This window comes from Arachis ipaensis, chromosome B5 (genome assembly GCF_059453495.1).
Source record: "Arachis ipaensis isolate K30076 ecotype BB chromosome B5, ASM5945349v1, whole genome shotgun sequence".
Taxonomy (NCBI): Eukaryota; Viridiplantae; Streptophyta; class Magnoliopsida; order Fabales; family Fabaceae; genus Arachis; species Arachis ipaensis.
The window spans coordinates 4,121,547-4,147,105 of NC_142440.1; the positions used below are offsets into that span (position 1 = coordinate 4,121,547).

Here is a 25,559-nt window from a genome sequence, read left to right on the forward strand (position 1 = left end):
GATTCAATAGATCTTTTGCTTCTTCCCAATAATCCCAAGCTTTTTGTTTCAGTCTGACTAAGATTAAGGAAAAATATCTACAGTATCCTAAGCTTTGAAACAAAACGTATTCCAGTATATGTCCAACTTAGGCAATTATGTCAACCTTATTGATTCATCAATCCATTCCTTATATGTTTTTATTTTACTTTTTGTGAAAATGCTATCCAATTATCCATTCATTCAGCGTCAAGTATATTCAACCCAACACAGTTCACATATCATTTTTCCTTGCATAGTCTGGCTTCTCTGGACACATTGTCATCACTTAATCGATTTTCTTACAATTCTTCAACTAGTTAACAAGTTTTCAAACGTTTTAGTAATTTTGAAAGTGTTCAAGCAACCCAAAAAGATAAACATAGGCAAGTTTTATTAAAAGTGACTACTCTGCAACTGACAAGAGGTTATCTCAAAGGGCTTTCTTAACCATGTAATGATAATTTAAGTCAATCTGAATAATTTATTTTATACATACATCATATTAATTTTCAAGGAAAATGACAAATAAACTATTGAGAATTTACATTTGAAACATATTAATCTCTAAAGAAAAAAAAAATACTATTAAAGTTCTTCAAGATAACAAATGCGAACACACTACCTTCAAATTAACTCCCTTCAAATTAACTCCTATGATTAGGATAGAAAGTCTTAATTTGAACTAACTTGTCCATATTTATTATTCTTGGAAGACTTTATCAGTACTTTTTTTTCTTTAAAGACTAATCTGTAAATCCTCAAAAATTTATGTCACTTTACCCTTAATTTTATATAAAAAAAAGTATAAGCATATCTAATCATAAAAGTAATTTTAGCATAATTAAACATAAAATAATATCAGCTTGAGAAGTCAATAAAGAAAACATTGTCTAACAACGATGATCAAACATTATTATTGTTGAAATTCAGATTATGAATCACTACTGTCTATATAATATACAAGAGTTTCAAGTAACAAACAAATTTAAGTACAGAAAACTACAACTTCCTCTTCTGTCATCTAGCCCAGCAAGGGCACCAACCCAACACAATTACACATCATTTACAAATATTGAATCAAACATTAATTTTGGAGATCGTTATTTTTTTTTTTATAGTTTTTTGGAGATCGTTATGTTGTTAGGATATCTGGAATTGTTGGAGAGTGAGTCCCAATTATCTTACCACCGGCATCTGGGAAAGTCTCACAATCAGCGAGAGAACTAACCGTCCCATCCTGATCTACATGTAAAGGGTACCTCAGGAGATGTCCTTGCAGCTCTGAAAACTCTTCAGAAACAAATCTTTTCCAGTTTTCATCTGCAATTGCATTCACTTTACGCACACACTCCAAACTCTCTGGTTCCCTGAAAATTTCTCCTGACATGCCAAGATGCTCTGCCCACAGCGACATTCTGTAACCATAAATCTGCAGGAACAGAAACCAGCTGATGTAATTGTAGTCTTGTAATATTAAGTTTTTCCTTTAAGACATCAAATAATAATTAATTCAACTTTTGAACAGACATAGCACAAAAAGATAAGACAGAAACATAGTTGAGAAGGTTGCTTATCCATGACATCATTAGTACTTCTAACGAGTTGAAAACAAGTCATTCATATTCAGTAAAAGGGTGAATCCCAGATAACATATCGAGTCATTATTATTCAACATATTCATAGGATATACTCATTTGGAACAATAGATACACAATTTTCAGCTCTGTAGCATACTCCAGTTGTGAAGTCACATGTCATTTGAAGCTGGAAAAGGGAAATTGATCTCTACTAGGAAATTTGCCAGAGTAATTAGAGCTTATGGAGAATACAGACCTGACCATATGGATGTCTTTTCTTCCCAAACCAGGTATAATGGGGTTGATATGCACCCATAGCTATCTCAGTATCCTTAGTGCCAGCCATAGATCTTTGGTTTATATTAGCAGACCCCACTATGACATACTCATCATCAACAATCATCCCCTTAGCATGCACATAAATCATAAATCGACGATGCTCATATGCTCCTGAGACCTGACAAGAAAATTACAATCACACCGTGTTCTTGATCAGTGTCTACCATTTTAGATCTGATAAGTAATTATAAGGCTCAATATACTACTAACATCATATAAAAAAAAAGATGCTTAGAACAAAAGTATCATGCTGTAAAAAGGCATACAGATAAATGTTATTCATTAGAAAACTTACGGGACCATTATTTGCACTTGCAGGTTCTTCGTTGAATGCTTCCCGATTTCCAAGGCAATAAAAGTTGAGATAGTCTTGCAGGCGTACATCATCAAGCTGCATTGATTTCAATTCTCTAGCAACAAGTTGATACATCATATGCATTGTCTGGCTCTGTATAAGAAAAGAAATAACTGAGAAAATATTTGCCTTGGAAGCATTAGACTTCAACTCAAGTACTTATTCGAAGGGGGAGGGAATTGCCTTAAGAAATTGTAGTGCAAGTTTGACAGTCATTGGAAAAAATAATCAATAGTTTTGATTTTGAGAAGGATACCACATAGACAATAAATCATGATTTACTAGAATTTGGTCCCTTCATTTCCTTATTAGCAACACTTACACAATATCCTCTAAAGTTCACCACAGAAACGATCTCCCTAGACGTCAGATATAAGTAAATTTCTAACCATTGAACAATTCTGTAAACTTCATACGGCTGACAATTCTATACCTGCCAAAAGAGGATTTCTTGCATAGCTCCAGTTTTGGGATCACCTTCTGGCCACATTGGTAAAACAATATAAACAGCAAATCTCTCGTTTGCTCTGATTTTACTAGCAATTTTCAGCGCCAGTTCCATGGGGATAAGATTGTCAGCCCCTAACCACACATAACAACAGATGAATTCACAATGACCAAAAATTAGGAAGAAAAAGAACAACAGGACAGTGGAACATCTCCTTATCTTTCTTCTTTTTTTTACCCCCTCTTCATTAGAGCAAAAGATGTAGATATCAAGGAACTTGAAAGCAAATATATCATAAGTACAAAGGTGGCTACAATCATTATTGGAATATAATTTCTGACCATGGCTCATAAAAAATTTATTAAGTTTGGCATCAATAAATAAATTTAAAAAGAAAAAAGATGGACTAGGGCATATAGATGGTAATAGGATAAAGTATATCTTTAGTCGCTTAAGTTTTCGAAAAGTTTCAAAAATAACTGTCGTCTAATTTCATTCAATTTTGTCCTTAATCTGATGAAATAAGTTACAAATCGTCACCTGTCAGACAACTTTTTTCTTCCAACAAACAACATTCTTCATCATCATCATCATCCCAAATCCTCTATTTCTCTCTCCATAACCCTCCCATCACTATTACCCCACCACCACCATCTCCTCACGACAACAACACAAACACAAACCACCACCACCACCCACAGCACCACTGCAATGCCTTCACACACCCAACACTTTGTCTTCTCCACCCAATCCAACACAAACACTGTTCAATCCACTTTCAACACACTTTCCTTCTCTCAACACCAACCTGCTTGATGGTGACTAGGTTTTTAACTTGGAATCAACTCAACGGACAATAGCCATGAAGAAGGCACTTTGTTTGGATGAGTGTGGTGGTATATTTACGATGGACTCATGTTTCTTTGTTCTCTTCGCCGGAATAATGTCTGGTGGTGGTGACGGTTTGTGTTTGTGTTGGTGGTGGTGATGTTGTGAGAAGATGATTGTGGTGGGGGTGGTGATGGGAAGGGTTAGCGGGAGATATATAAAGAGTTTTGGTCGGGGAGAGTTATGGTGTAAGATGCAGAGGATTTGGAGATGATGATGATGATGATGATGATGATGATGAATGTTGTTTGGAAGGGAAAAATTGGAAGAAAAAATTTTGACTAATAGTTGATTGTCAAAAAATTAATAGTAAGAGTAAAATTGAAACTTATTCAAACGTTAAAGATAAAAAATTAAATCAAATTAAATGTCCAGGGTACTTCTGAAACTTCTCGAAAACTTTTAAGGACAAAAAAAAGAAAAAACATACTTTACCCGATGGTGATAATTTTAGAAGTATTGTCAACTATCTAAATTTTTGAAAATAAGACTTTGAGTCTGACCTGCGTCTTTATAATCTAGCCATGCATATGATGAACCAATGAAGTATTGATTTTCAATATAAATGAAATGTTGAGCAGATCTGATTGCTTGAATGTATCCTGTTTGAATGCTTTTGTCTATGACCAAATTTTTAGCACAGATAAGATTCTGCATACAAAAAATATGCTATTAGAACTACAAAATATATTTCAAATCAATCCCTTATGTAAGAATTAAGATCATAATATATTAGTTTGATTTGCAAGCATGTAGCAGAGCATTCACTCAAGTCAACATTTTTTGAGTTTCCCTGCACAATAGGATGAACTGGAAGGAAAACGCCAGTTAATTAATAAACCTGCGATAAAGCAACATCAACACGCTTTGGAAATCCTTTCAGGGATCCAGAGTCAATGGAGCGGAAGATCTGCAGAATCATAAGTAGGACAAAACATAATGAAATTAATTATCTCCACAATCATTAAAAAAAGAATATCAAGCAAGTAATATTTGCTCAGCAAGCTTGCATTGTCCAACCTGAACATGCCAGGTTTCAGGATCAGCTTCATGAGAAACCCATACTCTTGGGTCGTCATCTGGAACAATTGTATGCCTTTCTTTTGAATGAGGAATGGCAGGACTTGCTATCCAGGAGATCCGTTCTATTCGTATTAAAGCATCATCATGCCACTGAGAAGCTTTTTTGAACATTAAAGCAAACTCCCTCCACTTAGTAGATTTTCTCCATCGCTGCTCAAAATTAATAAGAATGTCATACGCAGCAGGCCCATCTATTCTGCAGTGTAAATCATGCCATGGTTGCCTTGGAGTCTTTGTTCCAGCCTATCACAAACAGCACATATAAGACCAATGAGAACTGCTGTAAATTGGATCTTGTTTCATGTATCTTTCTTTTATCTTAAAGTAGAAGGAAAAGAAAAGCTGAGATGTTAGAGAGGTGAGAACTGCAGTGAATTGGATGCTATTTTATGTGTAATTTTTTTTTCATCTTAATGTAAAGAGAAAAATAAACCTGAAATGATACAACAATGTCTTTAGAGATTCAGCAAATATCTACAATAAAACTTTTCATACAATCCAATGGTGTAGCCCTCTAATTCATCCCTGAGACTTATCATTTATTGCTTTCAATGGAATAGTATTCATATTCAAAATAAAAATTCTATGGGAAGGAAATATATACTTGGCAGCCATTAGAGGAACCACACTACAAACCACTTACCATATAGTATAAACATTGCAACTTCAACCTCAAAATTTTAGTGGTTTGACCAAGGCGACATGGATAACATAAGTATATAATCTAAAGAAATACTGTTGAAAATCTTCTGTATATTTCACGATCAAATCATGGCTTCAAGCAGGACTGCCCAGACGAAGCGGAAGAAATAAATGTAATACTTAACAAATTAATGTGTCTGATTGGGCTGACAACTTACAGGAAATGTAGGATTGTGGAAATCACCATCAAATACAGTATTAAGATCCTTGAAAAGTCGATGCTGAGGTGTGTCATAACGACCATCACACAGATCAAGACCTCCCATAAAAACAGTTATCTTTCGATCATTACCAGGAGCCTGTGTGTCCACAATAACACACTTTTGGTGGTGTGTGAAGACAGTTCCAACAACCTGTATAATTTCAATCACAATCAACTTTAATAAGCTGTCTGTCTCAAACACGGGATCATGTCATGGGGATGAATAATGCAGTTAGAAGCAAAGACATGGATAAGAAAATCAGAAATAGGAAATGTATCCATTTAATAGAGAAAAAACTTAGAGGACCAGATACATTTCCCATTCTCCATTTTGTGTCTACAAAAAAAACATACCCACGATTAAGAGCTTAGGCCACAAAACACAGGGCATTTCACATTTGAGTATTTGACTCCACTGAAAAATAGCTCATAAAGAACCCTAGCTCCTGACAACATACAGGAGAATGCATCAACTATAGAGAACTCACAAGTCATAAGGGGAAGAAAGAACAGAAATACCACATCAATGCAATCTGACTATGTTATGAGCGATATGCAGATAACATCAATCAATGAAATGCAGGTCGTCAAACTCAAACAAAATTAGATTACCAAACGTTAAAATGCCTATTTATAACAAGCACTTGCCTGCTGCTTCAAGAAGCTCAGCTTGCTGCTACCATAGCGAGGTGCCAGAACACACATAACAGAGGAATGTTTAAAAAACTTCTTGGTTTCCTCATCATGAGTTTGCATCACTCCAGACTGCACCAAAAACCCTGAATCAGAAGAATAGCAACACAAGCACGCACACTTCCTCAAACAACCAAAAATTAAGCAATTGAAGCAATTTCAAGAAGAATTAGGCCTTGTTTTGTTGGTTGGCTTCAGCTACAAGAATCAGATTATACCAGGGTCGGCTAGATGAATCAAATCATACTAGCAAGGTAATCAAACTTGAGATCTTGTAAACTTGAATTGTAAAGTTCAACTAACAAACCTAAACCTTGCATACTAGGGTTGGCTACATGAATCAGATAATACCGGATAGCTAAGTCCTATTGAAATGATTACAACATCAACCAAAAAGATAATGCAAAACTGAGTAACTAAATTCAAATTAGGGTCTCACCGACTTAAAGAAGAACTTATCATGTGAAGTCTTGTCATCCCAAACCATCAAGAGAACCCTAACCCCTTCTTGAGACTTGTACTTGAGCAACTCGCCAAGGGTCAAGTCTCCGCCACGAGGCAAAGGCTTCGTCGGTTCTCTAACGAGCTTAATCTTATGGTAAACCGACCAGCCAACTACATAAACCATGTGATGAGCCTCGGAAATAGCGTAGCATATATCTTCCCAGCACTTCTCGTGCTTATAAACCTTCCCTCCTTCTAATTCAATCTCCGGCAACAAACCCTCGGGGCAATGTGCGTCCTGGTACAGCCTCACCGAGCTCCCTTTCCTCACGGGAAAGTACGTGTGCCGCACACCACGGTGCTCTGGATCGGCGGCGATGCCGCTCCGGTAAAGCGGGTTGTCCTGAACCGCCGTGAACTGCATCTCGATGCGGAGCGCGGCGTTCGGCTTTGGTGGCTTGCCGGAGGAACTGAGTATAGGGAACCAGCCGGAAATGGCTTCGCCGGTGGCGATAGTTGTTGCCGGAATCTTGACGGTGCCCATAGTTTCGGCACCGAAGACGTCGTCGTCCTTGACGCGGAACTCGAGGTCGACGAGAGGATGAGCAAGCGGGATGCTGAAGCGTTCGTCCCAACGCGGGTTCTGAGCGTTGCGAATCACGCGCGTGCGGGCCACGGTGGCCTGGGGGACAGAGACAGTGACATAGGGGTCGCTGGTGATGATTTTACCGCGGTGGCGGCGGGCGGTGGCAGGAGGGTTGTCGGTGCCGTCAGCGGTGGCGGTATCGGCGGGTTCTGAGGAGTGGAAGTTGATGGTGTCGCAGGCGGTGACGCAGCGGCGGAACCGCTCGGAGACGATGTCCATGTTAGGTAAGTGTCGAGCCTCAATGATTTTGAGGTCGAGGTCGCCGTGGAGGTACATGAAGCCATTGCCGTTACCGGTTTCCGCCATGAAGGAGGCAGTGTTCCCGTGCGGGCGAGTGTAGAATATGAAAGGGTGCACGGAAGAGAAGAGAGAATAAAGAGAGGGTTCTTGAAGTTTGGAATGGCTTTGGCTTGGGAGAGTGGAACTGAAATCACGTGCTGCTTTGCGGTTTGCTTGCTTGTGTTGTGTTGCAGACTTTTGCACTGTCTTACTCTTACCCCGCTGGCGCCTTCACATAATTCTATGAACGGTTTCCATCCCAAAAACCAAAATGATTTGACAAACTGGATTTTAGTCTTTTACTGCCATTTCCACCGGCATTTTCTGATATTAAAGTGGCGCAGAATACCCTTTTATGAATTTTTTTCAGAAATAAAATAAAAAAATAATTATTTTTTATATCAGATTTTTCAACTTTAAGCTTTTAAATATGATTTTTTTTTTATTTAGAACGAGTTTGTTATTCTGAATTTTTTATTTAAATAAATAAAATAAAAATAATAATAATTAAAATAAATAATTTAAAAAATATTTATTGATTTGCATTTTTTATTCTGTAAATGAGATGAAATTGCATGTATTTCGTTTACCGTGTAAACGAGATATGACACGTCAACTTAAACGTGACTATCTCGTTTACGCTGTAAACGATATATATATATATATCGTTTACACTGTAAACAAAATATATGCAATGTTCATCTCGTTTATATACATGGAGTAGAATCTCACCAACTATAAAAAGATGTGTAATATTTGGTATTCTTCACAAACTTTTCCTATCCTTTTTGTGTCTCAGGTTTCTCATAAATACAAGGCATTAATAGCCAATAATAGTCCATACATAGTTGTGTTTGTTTATCCCAACTATCAAATGAGAAACGGCGACAACGGGGTGACATTTGAGTATGAGGATCCGATATTGTTTCGCACTTAGCGTGTGGAGACGGTATCCGATTTGAGGAGTTTGATATTGAACAAGCTCGGTGTTACAGAAGCGAGGAAAATCGGAAGGGTGGTGTATAGGTTGCTGGCACCCATGGGTAACGGAGTCTTCCAGTTTCGAATATTCCAATTTCTAGGGGACGAACATGTGCGACTAATGTTCGACATCCATGGGGATCATGGTGGAGCAAGTAATGGAGCTTTCTGTAGAGGTAGGACACAGTGGCGGTGGTCCTTCCGTACACTCGACCTATGCGCAGAACGATCGACCCCTCGCACCACCACCCATTCATGTCGCCGTTCTAGTGGATGAGGCAGAGGAAGACGAGGAGGAGTCAAACGAGGATTACGTGGTGGATAGTGGTGACAACGAATTGTTCGATAGTGGGCATGAGGATGAGTGTGTTCCGGAGACACCTGTTCAGACCGTGGCCCGCCAAGTCCTGCCTCCACCTCTTCCAATACCGGCGCTTTCGGCAGTTCCGTCTTACTATCACAGTCGGGATCTGGACGCCATGCATGAGAGGACTCTGTTTCTTGACACGGGTGAAGAAGATTACAACCTAGACGGCGGTGTAGAGTTTCGGATCGGCCACAAGTTTAGAAGCCGAGAGGCAATGCTTCATGGTGTGAAGAACTACAGTATTCGGAGGAGTGCGGAGTACCGGGTGATCGAATCGGACCGGTTAAAGTACTATGTGTAGTGCCGTCAAGTTGACAATGAGTGTCAATGGAGCCTCCATGTGGCCCTTCGGCAGAACCTCAGATACTGGTAACCTTAAGTTTACTTGTGCTTTTCATTACTTCTATACAATATACTAAGTAGGTGTACGACATGGCTGAAGCAATCCTGTTTTGTTGTGTTCAGGGAGGTTTGGAGGGTGGATGGAGTGCACAGTTGTCTAGCACCCACCATGTCTCAAGACCATCGTCAGTTAGACAGCAGTCTGATCTGCAGGGTCATCTTGCCGTTGATTCAGTCCAACCCCTCTGTAAGCATTCCGGTTTTGCAAGGTGCGGTCCAAGCAAGCTATCACTTCAAACCATCCTACAGAAAGGTGTGGATGACCAAGCAGAAGGCAATTGCACAAATCTATGGGGATTGGGAAGAGTCGTACAATAAGGTTCCGATGTTGCTTCAGGCACTGCAGAGCTGTTTTTCTGGTACCATTTGTGACCTACGCGTCAAACCATTCTACGATGGACACCTCCTGCTTGTCACTACGAGGCTACCCTAACAATGTCCACATACTTAGATTAACCGAACAGAATGCAACTAACCTAGAAGTCGACCGGCCCCGGCGTAATGCGACGTCTCGTTTTGTCTGTTGATGTCCCCGTCGTTTTCCGCCTGGTGTACCATCATTGTATCGGCCTCAAATATGGTTGGAAAGGATAAAAAGAGGGGAGAAAGAGTTTGACTAAGTCAAAATGGAGTCCAGGAACAGGCTGTAAACGAGATATGACTGGTGAACGCAAATCGATAAAATATTTTTCAAATTATTTATTTCAGTAATTATTACATTTATTTTATTTATTTAAATAAAAAATCCGCCGTACTCTCTGGCAAACTCTATACTTTTTTAGAGTTCGCTTAACCTCAGCAAACATCACTTCAATTTTTTTTTAAAACTTACAAAATTCAATTTTTTAAACTATTATCGTTGTTTCCAAGAATATATAGGAGTACACAGAAATACACGGACAACAACCATGACTTCTTCAACATTGATAGCGGCAATGGCAACCAGACATACACAGATACACGGGAATAAGTCAAATTTATCAAGAATTTTTTCTCGTTATAAATTAAAAAAATCATTATTTCTCCAATAAAAATATGACTTATTTCTGTATATTCTTGCGTATTCTTATGTACTCTGTAGACAATGATAATAGTTGTTATTGTCCATTGTAAAGTTTAAGAATTTGAGTTACCCATTTCTTTTAGAATTTGAAGTGAAGTTCGCCGGATAAGGCGAACTCTATAAAAATTATAGTGCGACGAACTGTTTTTAAATAAAAAAAAAATCGCATTTGAGAAATTAAAGTTAAAAAATAAAAATTTAAAAAATAATAAATTTTGTATTTTATTTCAGTGAAAAATTCGCCTGTTTATATATATATTTTTTAATATTTTTAAAATAATATTATATATAATCAATAATCAATCATGTATAAATTTATATTTAATAATTATTTATAATTCTTTTATATATTTTGTGAATCAATAATCAATAATTCTTATCGTTATCGTTATATTATGACGTGGTGGATTTTGTTAGTAGTTTACATGTGTTTTTTCTTTTCAATTATTTTTTAAAAGGTATTATATAATTAATTATACATAAATTAATATTTAATAATTATTTATATTAAAATTTGTTAATAATTTTAATATTTTATTAGATTTAACTAACATGTATAATAAAAGTATGATAAATTTAGTATTAGTAAAATTTTAAATTTTTTTATTTAATAAATATAAATAAATACGTTAAAAATTTAAAATGTTTCTATTTTTAATAAAAAAAGTTTAATGTGTAATTTTAATATGTATCTTTAAAATACAAGATAGATAAATTTTATTTTATTTCATATTTTTTTAGTAATTATTATTAACGTAAAATATTCTAGTGTCAGTTTAGATACCTCTTTTTTCTCAAATTTCAATTATTTTTTAGGAAAGTATTATATAATCAATTATACACAAATTAATATTTAATGATTAATTATGTTGATATTTGTCAATAATGTTAATATTTTATTTTATTTTAGTAACTATCATAATTTTTTTTTATATTTTTGTGGATCAATAATTTTAATATTTTATTTTATATTCTTTTAAAATTTAACATGATTCTTTTTTATATTTTTGTTAATGTTATATATAGTGTTTTATTTTATCATTCATGAATATAAATTTTAGAGTCAAATATATTCACGTGGCACATTTTAGTGCCAGTCTACATATTGACGCTAGTTTTAACAATTTTATGTATTAAATAATTAGATTTGTTGATATTTACTAATTAATCATGATAACATTTATCAATTATCAGTATATTATTCTTCGATAGGTTGTATTATGGCGTTAAGCATGTTAACGTGACGCATTTTAAAAATAGTTTGCATATATTTTTTCTTCTTAACCATTTTTTAAGAAAGTAATATATAATCAATCATATATAAATTAAAATTTAATGATTATTTATGTTAAAATTTATCAATAATTTTAATATTATATTTCATATATTTTTAGTAATTGTTATTATAATTCTTTCTTATATTTTAGTGAATCAATCTGTAAGTTAAGTCATAGATTGCTAATTATACGCTAGTTGGCATTTGGTTTGTTACCTCTAATGCCTCGACAAATTAGTTATTCAATTACTGTTATTATGTACATATATATACAATAGCTATTAGGATTTTTTTTTTTTTAACTTTTCCTTTGAGAATTCATTCAGCCCCTTTTTGAATATTGGTTCTCTGTTTATTTCCCTTCTTTTCTCTCTCTGCGAACCATCTCTCTTTTCACCTCCTTCCCTTTGTCCATTCTTTCTTTCTTTCTTTCTCTGTTCTCAGACTCATCTTACAGTATTTGATGAGAGTGAAGCCTCTCTTTCACCAATTTTCACATGGTGCGGTGAGCGTGGAGGAGAGGTAAATCTCTGATCGACGAGACTGAGGACAGAAGGCTTGGGATTTGACGCTGCAGCAGATTCATCGATTCTCACTTGTGTAATGACTGATAATCAAGGAACAAGTTCTAATCCATTGGATGCTCAGTCAATCGCAACTTTCTTGAGCCAAATATAAACATTTCAAGCTCAAATGGCAAAGAACAATGTCAATCCAATGCAAGATCCGTCTAGCCCCTACTACATTCATCCAAGTGAAAATCCTGGTAATCCTTTAATCTCAATTACTCTCAATGCTAGCAATTATGGTTCGTGGAGTAGAGCAATGTTATTAGCTTTGAAAGGAAAGAACAAATTGAAGTTTGTAGATGGATCTCTTACAAAACTAAATGAGGATGATACACTATTTGAAGCTTGGGAAAGGTGCAATACATATGTAGTATCTTGGATCAATTTGTCATTGAGTCCCGAAATATCAGCAAGCGTCGTTTGGAATAATATTGCTTCGGACCTTTGGAAAGATTTGAAACATCAATATTATCAGGGAGACAAATACAAAGTGGCTGAACTTCAGGAAGAATTATTCTCTATGAAGCAAGGCGATTTAAATGTGACTGCGTATTACACCAAATTAAAATCAATTTAGGAAGATCTAAACAATTTTAGACCGATACCTAATTGCAAAGGATGTGAATTTTCATGCTCATGTGGATTGGATGTGATACGACAATATAGGCGTGAAGATTATACAACTCGGTTTCTTCGGGGTCTAAATGATCAATACTCCACCGTGAGGTCGCAGTTGATGCTTATGAACCCAATCCCTGATATAAATTCTGCCTTCTCAATGTTGACTCAGCAGGAAAGATAATTTAGTGATACTCATGAGTCAAAAGTTTTCTTCAATAAGACTAATTCTGAACTTCAGCTTAGTGATGAGAGGAATCGAGGCAGAGACAGAGGAAGAGGCAGGTTTCAGGCTGGGGGAAGAGGCAGAGGAAACCGAATACAATGCACATTCTGTGATAAAACAGGACACACAGTGGATACATGCTATAAGAAGCATGGCTTGCCCCCTCATCTTAGGCAGAGGCAAGTTAGCAGCATCAATTACACGGCTGCTGAACTACCAACTGAGAAGAAAAGTGATGAATTCAGTCAGAGCAATCTAAGCAATTACCAAAAGGAAGCTAGTGATTCACCAAAATTAGATCTAACTTCTCACCAAAAGGAAGCTATTATCAAACTTCTCAATGGACAAGAGGCTCATGTGCAACCCCAAATTGCAAATCAGGCACAACGTTCCGCAAACACCACTCCGATGGGTCAAGGTAAAGGTATCATTTTAAAATACAGCACAAATATTTCATCCTTTGTTGCTGCAAAATCTTCTCTTTGGGTCATAGATACTGGGGCAACTGATCACGTGACATTTGATTTAAATGATTTTGAGTCATATATTCAAACCAGCCCCATAATTGTTAGAATGCCTGATGGGAGCCAAACGGTTAGTAGCACCATTGGTACCATTAGGTTCTCTAATCAATTATACATCACAAATGTACTTTTTATTCCAAATTTTGACTTCAAACTGATTTCTGTATCTAAAATAACTAATGGATTGAAGTGCCAAATGCTTATAAATGATCAAATTTGTGAGATCCAAGACCAAGCTACTTTGAAGAGGATTGGAGTAGCTAAATGTGCAGATGAACTCTATACTATGGATAGTCAAGCTGTTGTTGGCATTAACAAGCATGTAAATCACTTCATTCATGATTCAAGCACTTCACCACACATTTATGCAGATGCTGTCACTTTGGACAGCAACTATGTGACTACACACACAGCAAATCATGTAACTGCACTCTGGCATTCACGCTTAGGACATGTTTCACGGTATAGACTAGAAATCATGCACAAAATTTATCCTTTAATTGATTGTAATGAGAACATAGATCCTTGCAACTCTTGTCATTTGGCAAACCAAAAAAGATTACATTTCTCTTATAGCTTGACTGAATCTGTGAATTGTTTTGATTTGTTGCATGTGGATATTTGGGGCCCTATTTCCACCCCGTCTTTGCAAGGAGAAAAATATTTTTTAACGTTAGTTGATGACAAAAGTAGATATACTTGGGTTCATTGTATGAAAACAAAATCTGAGGCCTCTGAAATTTTAAAGAATTTTGTCAAATTTGTGCAAACTCAATTTAACAAAACCATAAAATGCTTCAGGTCAGATAATGGACCTGAATTTGCTTTGAAAACCTTTTATGCATCTCAAGGAATTTTGCATCAAACTTCTTGTGTTGAAACCCCACAATAAAACGGGATAGTGGAAAGAAAACACCAACATATTTTAGGCATTGCTCGAGCATTATTATTTCACTCATCGATAGCTAAATGTTTTTGGAATTTTGCTATTCGACATGCAGTGTACTTAATAAACATTCAGCCTAGTCAATTTCTCAAAAATAAAGTTCCATTCGAAATTCTTTTTGGTACACTGCCAACTTTGTCAAATTTAAGAGTTTTTGGTTGCTTATCTTATGCATCAACCCTCAGCAATGGGAGATCAAAGTTGGACCCAAGAGCTCGAAAGTGCATATTCTTGGGCTTTAAAGATGGTACCAAAGGATTTACTCTTTTTTATTTGAATTCTAGAAATATTTTTATTTCAAGAAATGTTGTCTTTTATGAGGATTGCTTTCCATATTCTGTGATTTCTGATCATTCTCATGGACATGACCAACCTCAATTTGCATCCAACTTGCATCAAAACACCTTTGACCCCTTTATTGATGACACTACCAACTTGTGGAACCCTTTGCTGTCCAATCCTGCACACACTACATCTCCAAACATTACAAGTGGGGACAACCATCTCCCGAGTCCCATTTCATCACATGCATCACAAACTACTCATGCATCATTAACACCTCAGCCAGCGCACAACTCTTCATTACATACACCAACACCCCCAATTGAAGTAAGACAATCTTCAAGAATAAAGAAAATGCCAACGTACCTTAAGGACTACCATTGTAAGATACATACCACAACATCTACTATCAATTCTCTTTGCAGGTACCCGATATCACAATATATATCTTATGATGCACTTAGTCCCAAACACAAGTCTTTTTCTTTGGCTGTTGCTACAACTGTTGTGCCTAGCAATTATGAGGAAGCAATTGTTCATCCTTGCTGGAGAGAAGCCATTCATAGTGAACTGGAGGCTTTGAAGCAAAATTAAACTTGGTGCATTACAAAACTCCCTGCTGGTAAGAAACCTATAGGTTGCAAGTGGGTGTTACGGGTCAAACTTCACCCCGACGGTTCCGTTGAACGCTACAAGGCCAGGCTTGTAGCAAAAGGGTTTACCCAAATAGAAGGGGTTGATTTTATAGACACGTTCAGTCCAGTGGTTCGCATGACAACCTTGAGAATTGTATTGGCCTTAGCTGCGGCCAAGCAGTGGCACATCAAGCAGTTAGAAGTTAACACCGCTTTCCTTCACGGCGATTTGAATGAGGAAGTATACATGAAACTTCCTCCTGGGCTCGATCATCTGGCTGTACGATCAGATTCAGTTTGTAAACTTCAAAAATCTCTTTATGGCTTGAGACAAGCAAGTCGAAAATGGAACTTAAAGTTGACTGAAACTCTCACCACTGCGGGCTTCACCAAATCTGAATCAGATCACTCTTTATATACGAAAATCACTTCTCAGGGGGTTACTATCATTATGGTTTATGTTGATGACCTGGTTTTGACTGGTGACGACTTGGATGAAATTGAGAGAATCAAAAAGTTACTTGATCTACGGTTTAAATTAAAGATTTGGGTGATTTAAAGTATTTCTTAGGAATGGAAGTGGCCAGATCTTCCAAAGGAATTCACATCTGTCAGAGAAAATATGCGCTTGACATCCTCAAAGATTTTGGGTACTTAGATTGCAAACCTGTTAGCACGCCTATGGATTACACTTGTGCTTCCAAATTGTCACGAGATAGTGGCACTTCTCTAGCTGATCGCACTCCTTACCGGCAGCTCGTTGGAAGACTATTATACCTAACCAATACACGGCCAGACATTGCCTATGCTATGGGGCAACTTAGTCAGTTCATTGATTGCCCAACTGATGAGCACATGCGGGCAGCTTTTCGTGTGTTAAAATACTTAAAAGGATGCCCATCCGTTGGTGTTTTCTTTTCAGCAGACAACGACCTCAAGCTCACTGGTTTTGCCGATGCCGATTGGGCAACATGTGCAGATACTCGAAAGTCTATCACTGGCCACTGCTTCTATCTTGGGAGTTCCTTAATTAGTTGGAAGAGTAAGAAACAAAGCACCGTCGCTAGATCCTCATCCGAGGCAGAATATCGAGCCTTGGCATTGGCTACTTGCCAAACTCAATGGCTGTCTTTCATCATGCATGACCTTGGATTGCCCCTAACGGAGCCCATTACTCTCGTTTGTGACAATAGATCCGCCATTCACATTGCCACTAATTCTATTTTTCATGAACGCACAAAGCATATCGAGGTGGATTGCCACACCGCTCGGAATCAGCACCTTTCTGGCCTCACTCACTTGATGCCAGTCTCCTCGTCCAATCAGCTTGCAGATTTTGTGACAAAAGCTTTGGCACCAGGTCCTTTTGCGATTAACCTTTCCAAACTAGGACTTCTAAACATTTACAGTCCTATTTTGCGGGAGGGTGTAAGTTGAGTCATAGATTGCTAATTATACGCTAGTTGGCATTTGGTTTGTTACCCCTAATGCCTCGGCAAATTAGTTATTCAATTACTGTTATTATATACATATATATACAATAACTATTAGGGTATTTTTTTTTTTAACTTTTCCTTTGAGAATTCATTCAGCCCCTTTTTGAATATTGGTTCTCTGTTTACTTCCCTTCTTTTTTCTCTCTGCGAACCATCTCTCTTTTCACCTCCTTTCCTTTATCCATTCTTTCTTTCTTTTTTTCTCTGTTCTCAGACTCATCTTACAGTATTTGATGAGAGTGAAGCCTCTCTTTCACCAATTTTCACACAATCATCAATAATTAATAATTCTAATTCTACAAAAAATTATATTTTGATACCAAGCATGCTAATATAATACATTTTGGTGCCACTTTGAATATCTATCTCTTCTCAACTATTTTTTAAAAAGATATTATGTAATTAATCATGCGCAAATTAATATTTAGTGATTAATTACATTAAGATTTGTTAATAATTCTAATATTTTATTTTATATCTTTTTAAAAATTATCTCAATTTTGTGTATTATATTTCTGTGAATGCTCTATATAGTATTTCGTTTTATTATTTATGAGCATAATTTTTAAAGCAAGGTTTGCTAATGTGGCGTATTTTATTTAATGCTAGTCTACATATTGATGCTATTGCTAAAAAATATTATATATTAAATAATTAAATTTATTAATATTTAATAATTAATTATAGTAAAATTGTCAATAATTATAATATTTTATATCATATCTTTTCAATAATTATATTAATTTTTTTATATAACGTTTTGAATATAATATATTTTTTTATTTTCGTGTATTAAATATATCTAAATAGTTAGAGAATTATTTGTTGATATTTTTTAGTAATATTATTATTTTTTTTACTATTCAAATCAATATTTATTATTGTTATTAATTTGACAAAATCTAATAAATACATATAAAATCCATAATTATTTCAACTCATTTAATTTTTTTTATAATAGATATAGATAATTAAATTGAAGTTGTAACAAGATAAAATGAAACTGAAATTGAAAGAGATGGATTAGGGGAAAACCAATGGCTAACGCCCAACAGATCTTTTATCGTTTACACAATTACACGTCGAGCTTTAAATTATTATAACATACCATATATTTTCCAATACTATTTAGAGTTTAATTAGTATTTATATGCATCGTGGCGTCGACCATCATTATCATGATCATCATCTTTGAAACTGCAATCACAACATGAATGAAGAAATGTGTATGTTATCGTAATTGGGAACGTGGAGACTGGAGAGTAAAAATGAAGAGCCCTTGGATGCATGATACACGTTTGGTGTGGCGGTTGGGAATATGGTTAGAGACAATGAAATGAATCCTTTTCATTGGCACCCTCTTTTAAACCCACAAAGGCTACATGTGGGTCCGCGTTTTACCGTGTCATAAATGCATTGAGTTGGCTACATGTGGGTCCGCGTTTTATCTTATTCTTATCCCCTAAAACATACAATTGAGAGGGGTTTTTTTTCTATTATAAATTACAGTCTTGATATATATACAATTTTTTTTATAAATAAATTTAATTAAATTTATCCAAATCTAATAAAAATTAATCTCAGATTAGAGTACGTATAACACGCACTTTTTTTCATTATAAAAAACGGTTCTTCTCTTAAAATCAAAACTACAGCGCTCAAACTTTAAATTAAAGTCAAAATCGTTGCGAAAAGTTAAAAAAATTTTAAAGCTAAATTCAAAATCATCACCATAAAACACAGAAAGAAAATATGAAAGATTATTGAAGGTATTATTCACTAATCGTCCAGTTTTTTTACTTTTTTCTTTCTCATTTCGATCACAAAACACTACATAGTCATAATTTTGTTTATTCAGTACAATCATTTCGTGTTTTTGCCTTGAAATACGTATTACTATTCTCATTATACGCTTCATTTGGTGATAATTGCGTTAGGTCGGTGTAAAAATATTACGTAGTGTTTGTTGTATAGTTTAACCTGTATTTGCATGTGTTTGAGGAATTTGAATCTGTTTCTGTGCATGTTTTAGTGTTTGCATATTTCGAAATGCGTTTGTCTCTAGTAATCATTGACAACTTTCGGTGTATTTTATGTGAATTGAGGTGTACTTGGTGCTGTTCTCCTCTTTATGCTGTAACTAGGCATCAGAATATTGTTATTGTGCTTCTGATATTATTTTGTACATATTTGAGTAATTTGCAACTATTTTTGTCCATTTATCAAAAATTTTGTTCATCGATTTGTTATAACAACCCATAGAATTTTGTTCTAGTGCTTCTGGTATCATTTTATATATTTTTTACTGAGTTGCATGTCTTTTTGAACTTCAAAAAATAATAACGGTGTATTTTGGTTTGTTTTTGATGTATTTCGTGTGAATTGAGATGTACTTGTTGTTGTTGTCCTCTTTATGCTATAACTAGACAACAAAATATTGTTATTGTACTTCTGATGTTATTTTGTACATATTTGAGTGATTTGCAACTGTTTTTGTCTATTTGTCAGGAATTTTGTTCATTAATTTGTTGTAACAACCCATAGATTTTTGTTCTAGTTCTTCTGGTCTCATTTTATATATGTTTCATTGAGTTGCATGTCTTTTTGAACTCACATTATATGATGTAATAAAGAAATAATAACAATATATTTTGGTTTATGTTTCGGTGTATTTCGTGTGAATTGAGGTGCACCTGGTATTCTTATTACCTATTAACATTTTTTTATTTCTTACAAAAAAAATGGCAAAAAAGGAAGCACCAAAATATAATATAAGCATATATGTGTTTGAACAATTCAATTTATTTTGTATAAATATAGTTTATTTACATAATTTTGATTTATTTGCAGAAATATCATAATTTGAGATACTCCATGAGATCCATTCATGATCATTTTCACAACATGAGTAATGACAAGAAATTCATTGTTCAAGAACTAGGATTTAGTGGTTTGATGCATATCCTGCTGCCATGAATGTGCCACATAAGCTCTGGAAAGAATTGGCATAATCATTTGATCTCTAATGTAACAGATTCGACACACGGTATGGTATAATCAACATCACTCCAAAAAATATAGCAGTTGCCCTTGACTTGAGTGCATCTGGTAAAAATCTATTTTGTAATATATTGTGAAAATCAAATTTAGGCGTGTTATCAAATTATTTCTGTGTTATTGAAATATTTTGTGCTGCGTTTGCAGGGCCACACTATCCAACTAAAATTAACTTTCAAGAACTTAATGAGGAAGATAAGGAAGTTGTTAGAAGCTTTTAAGACAAGACTTTGTCGCAATTATCAACCTCTATGATAGAGATGAGTGTTGATGGGAAGGTAAATCAACTGAAATTCAAGAGAACATTCATCCTCTACACTCAGATGTCTTTCTTGTTGCCGACAACGGTAAACAAACTTTCTCCGATTCACATGCTGGCCATTCTTCATGTGGACACAATACGTGAACGGAATTAGAGTGATCATGTGCTCAACTTTCTCATAAAGGACATTAGAGAGCACACATTGAAAAAAAATGTTGTTAATGGTTGCCTATTTACTCTAATGATTGTATATTTTTATGAATCAACACACAAAAATAGATCGATGGATGCAATTTCTGGACTACCGTGGGTCCAACATTGGACCAGGGAGTTACTGGTTGAAAGAATACTAGCTGAGATCAAAGGATGACATGGTAACTCAACATAATTCTTTCTTTAATTTCAGTGTATTTGTTATAAATATATTGTGTAAATAAATATTTTTTCTATTTTAGGAAATAGTGAAAAGAGCACAACTTAGAAAACAACTAAAAGAAAAAAAAGAAGGTAAAAAGGAAGGAAGAAAATAAGAAAAAGAAGAAGACGACTATTTCTTCGAAAAGTGAAAGTGTTGCTGAATCCGAGTCTGATTCTGAAGTTGACTCGGAGGAGACACAAAAAATAAGAAAACAATCTAAAAGAATGACAAAGAAGTAAGTATTCTTTTTCGGTGTATTTTTGACAATTTTATTGTGTTTATTTGCCTGATGATTGCTTCCTTTTACAAGATGGAATCCAAGAAAAGAAAGCATATTACTGAGGATTCATCTTTCATCAAAATTTTATTTATTAACAGAATTTTTTTAATGTATTGTTAGAAGTGAAAAAAGTGTGAAAATAAGAAAAAAAATTCACAAGCCTGCAGAGAAATAAGTATTATTTTTCGGTGTATTTTATCAATTTTTTTGTGTTTATTTGCCTGACAATTGTTTGCTTTTTCAGAATGCAATCCCAGAAAAAGAAATCACGTTATTGAGGATTCATCTTTTGAAAAAAAAACTATCATTATAATGCTATATTTATTTTTTCGTCAAAATTTTATTTATTAACATAATTTTTTGCATATATTATCAGAAGTAAAAAAAGCGAGGAGGTGTGAAGAATCACTTCGAATAAAAGCCGTCGTACAGAAAGGTTTGCCTTGCAAAGCAGAGAGTCATTGCTAGGATATATGAAAATTGAGAGGAGTCGTACAACGATCTGCCACATCCACCCATGTTCCACCGACAATAGTCCGTCGCACATCTGGCGGTAAAACCATGCCAACACTACTAAGTCCCATGACCAAGGTTCTGAAAACCGAACCGGTCATCGAACTGCTCTAGTTACTGGTTCACTGGTTCATAGGTTCAACCGGTTCGACCGTAGTTGAACCAAAAAACCGTTTTATAATAAAATAATAAATAAAATATAAATAAACACATTAAAACATAACTATAATTTAATATAAACTTTAAAATATCATCCAAATTTAAAAGAAAAAGCTCTAAGATGGTTTCAGTTAAGGAAGGCGCTCAATCCATTTGCCAATTTGGAAACATTCAAAATTGTGTTCTATCATTGCTACCAACTTGCTACCAACCGGATATGCGTCCAAGCTTGCCAGAAATTTGCTAGAATGAAGTTGCAGAATGGAAAATTGAGTGCGAAGAGATTAAAGCTAGACTAAGGCAACAACAACAACCACCCCAAATCGATCAAGAAGCAACCAAATCTCAGCTATCAACAAAATAAGACTCGCAGCAGCATCAACAGAAATTCAAGAAAAAAGAGAAGCCAAAATCAATGCAAATTCAGATTCAACAAGAATTTAGCAACAAATCCAACAACAGATCACAAATTCAATTTCACAAGATCAGTTCACAAATCATTTGAGTCCAGAATATGAAATCGATGAAGAAGAGGAATCAGATTTCAATTTTGAATTTCAACCACAACAACAATAAGAAGAATCAAACAGAAATTGCAGATCAAGCACGAATTCAAAATTCAAATCCAGAAATTCAATAAAAAATAACTCTAAATCCAGAGAATCAAGTACGCTTAGAGACAATTGCAAAGAAAGTAAAATCATAAATCAAGTACGCTTAGAAATTATGATAGTACTAAATTGTACCTTCTAATTTGGCAACTAATAAAAAAATAGAACAAAAAATTTAAAGTAAAAAAAAATAGAATTAACAACCCAACCAAAGAATCAAGAACAACCCAATCAAAGAACAAATCAGAATCAACAATAGGGAGGACGACAGAAGAATAAAAATAAATCAGAATCAAACCAACAATCAGAATAAAACAGTTCAGAATAAAAAAAATTAGAATCAAAATCAAACTGAGGCTCCATTACAGATGCGGGAGGAAGAGAAGTTTGTGACTGACTTTCGTTAGATGCGGGAGGAAGAGAAGGTTCATTCGAAGCAGAATTATTTTCAGCATTATCATTCCTAGGTAGTTCTTGGTTGATACTTTCATCCATACCTAAACATTACCAGCAATCCAACCCAATAATCTCAACTCTCAAGTTCACAACAAACAATATCCAAAATTATTAAAAATTATTCACAATTACTCAACAAACAACAAAATTCAATTCAGTAAACAAAGCAAAATCAGTTCAGTAATCAGTAAACAACAATTATTAATCAAAGCTCACAGTTCAGTTTAACAGGATCAGTTGAATCAGTTCACACTTCACAGTTTCACACTACACAGTTCAAAGAAAAATAAAATAGGGAGACAGAGTTCACAGTTTCAGAGTTCATCATGTCACACTGCAGTGACTTCAGTTCACACTTCACAGAGTTTCACAAAATCAAACAACTACTCAATCAAACTCATCAAGGATACAGAGACATGCTAAACTGAAAAAAGAAATTAAAAAAAATTACCTGGAACTCTGGAAGCTCGAAGGCACCTTCAACAGAACATGCAATAGGGAGAGTGGGAGACAGCGACGCCGAGTGACCAAGCAGTGCTGGAGCACCTTCGAAGGAACGACGGCTGCTGCGCGATGGAGGTGGCTGTTTGAAGGAACGATGGCTGCTGCACGACGGAGGTGGCTTGGCGAACGAACGACGGCTGCTGCGCGATTAGGTGGCTGTTCGAATGAATGACGGCGGCGGCACGACGCGGTGGCTGGATGGAGGTGAGGAACGACTGGACGACGAGCTCGATGAGAAGTCGTGTGAGAGTCAGAGAGGCGTTTCCAGTTCTCACTCTCAGTTCTCAGTTTCTGAAGCTCGAAGAGAAGGGGGATACACTCAGCAATCAGGATCGAATTAGGGATTTACGGCTCCAGAGGCTGAAATTGCAACGTTTTGCGGCCCAGTCAAAAAACCGGCTGGTTCAATTTCGGTTTTCAAATTCTACGGTTTTGCTGTTTAACCGAATCGTTTTTCTGTGCGGTTCACAGTTCGACCGGCCGGTCCGAACCAGTTTTCAGAACCTTGCCCACGACAACCTACCACATCCATCAATGTCCTCTAATAGAGGCAACCACCTAATATGCACCCGAGAGTCAGAGGCATCTAAAAACAGAATGTCCCCGATGATCTACATGATATATACCTTGGTGTAACGGAGCAGGCGCTATTTTGTCGGGTGACTATCGATCATCAGGGCCGGGAACAACACCTAATAGCTGCTGATAGAGGTCCTCAATAGACCGTCCCTGGTAGAACTGCTCCCGGCCACCTATGCAGCCACTTACTGGATCCCCATCGATGTTGAGTCCCAACTAGTACGCCGCGTCATGCAAGGAGATAGTCATCTTCTCGCATGGCAGATGAAACGTATGGACTCATATCGCTATCTCTCGATCAGAGCAAAGACCAATAGCTAGTCATGCTCCCACTCAACCATGTATGCAACATACTCAAATTCTACCCGTCTAAAATGTGACCTAATATGCTCGAGCGGACGTCCCAATATATTTCTCCTGGTACGCAAAATCTGAGGTGCCTAAGAAACAAAATAAATCATTAAAAAAAAAGAGACCCTAAACAATTAATAACACAAATTCGTATTTTAAACATATAAAAGATAAGAGTTATAAAATGTACCACTAGGTCAAATCTTTCTACTATGTGGTTAACCTGATCCAGCCTATAAAGACCATCCTCATACCCTAACAACTCTTGCTCCATGAAACTCCGTACTAATAAAATAAATTACAATAAAATAATTTTAAATTAACTAAATTGTTATCAGACATATTCAAACTAAATCTAACAAACATAATCAATTAGACCTAAATAATAATCTAAACTAAAATTAACTAAATTATCAAACTAATTAATCTTTATCTAATAACTTAATCAAACTAACTACTCAAACATGTTAGGTTAACATAATAAACAACAACAATTAAACAATAAAAAAAAAACAGAAGAATAAAATTAGCTGAAATTGACAAACTCAAGAGATTAAAGACTTCAAGAATGTCCAAAATCACAAGATAAGAGAAGAGAGGATGAAAGTGAATATGATATGGAAAACAATCCAAACGAAGTGGTCTCCCTCCGTTTTTATATTTGGGCGAACTTGGAGTAAAGTTCGCCGAAGAGTGCGTCGAGGGCGCGACAAACTCATTCTAGCCCCCCTCCAAAAAAAAAAAACTCATTCTGAAAATTAAAGTCTGTGTAATTTTTATAGGGAAATAATAACTTCTTTTAATTTATAATAAGAAAAAAGCCTACAATTGAGTAGTAGTATTCTATATAGATTCAGTTAAACTCAGGTGCAGTTAACCTTATCTAAGGTTAATAGATAAAGGTCGTTTGATAGATAAGAGTCGTTAAATGATTTATCAGGTTTAGTTAAATTATCATTTAACGTTTCTCAGTTATCAACTTCACATGAGTTTATTCTCTTAGTTATTTTTTTAATACGTAAATAAGTTAAATTTCAAATATATATTATTTTTGAAAATATAAAAAAGATAAAAAAATTTAAATTTTTTATTTTAAAACTAAAAGAATAATTAAAAAGATAATTAAAATTTCTAATCATTTTAATATACTTTTTATATTTTTTATTTTAATAAAAACAAGACAAGATAAAAAATAAAAGATATTATATATATATAAAAATTAATTACTAAATCAGTAATTATATTTATATATATTATTTTATACATTTTTAATATATATTTTATATGTATAATTAATTTAATGACTA

General features: G+C 35.2%; 2 protein-coding genes across 2 annotated transcripts; one reads left to right on the forward strand and one right to left on the reverse strand.

Annotated features, from left to right (window-relative positions):
* Nucleotides 1-907: 907 nt before the first annotated feature.
* On the reverse strand, nt 908-8,003 carry PLDDELTA (phospholipase D delta). The gene is made up of 10 exons (XM_021122859.2): nt 6,748-8,003; nt 6,264-6,380; nt 5,572-5,766; nt 4,649-4,954; nt 4,470-4,538; nt 4,132-4,279; nt 2,726-2,874; nt 2,233-2,385; nt 1,855-2,055; nt 908-1,450 (listed from the first exon to the last, which is right to left on the reverse strand). Exons 1-10 carry the CDS (start codon nt 7,702-7,704, stop codon nt 1,154-1,156), a joined length of 2,592 nt encoding a protein of 863 aa, XP_020978518.1. The 5' UTR covers nt 7,705-8,003; the 3' UTR covers nt 908-1,153.
* Nucleotides 8,004-12,459: 4,456 nt separating this feature from the next.
* Nucleotides 12,460-16,125, forward strand: LOC107639980 (uncharacterized). The gene is made up of 5 exons (XM_088486679.1): nt 12,460-12,884; nt 13,002-13,056; nt 13,195-14,165; nt 15,357-15,496; nt 15,569-16,125. The coding sequence occupies exons 1-5, from the start codon at nt 12,460-12,462 to the stop codon at nt 16,123-16,125; spliced, it is 2,148 nt and encodes a 715-aa protein (XP_088342805.1).
* The last annotated feature ends 9,434 nt before the right edge of the window (nt 16,126-25,559 follow it).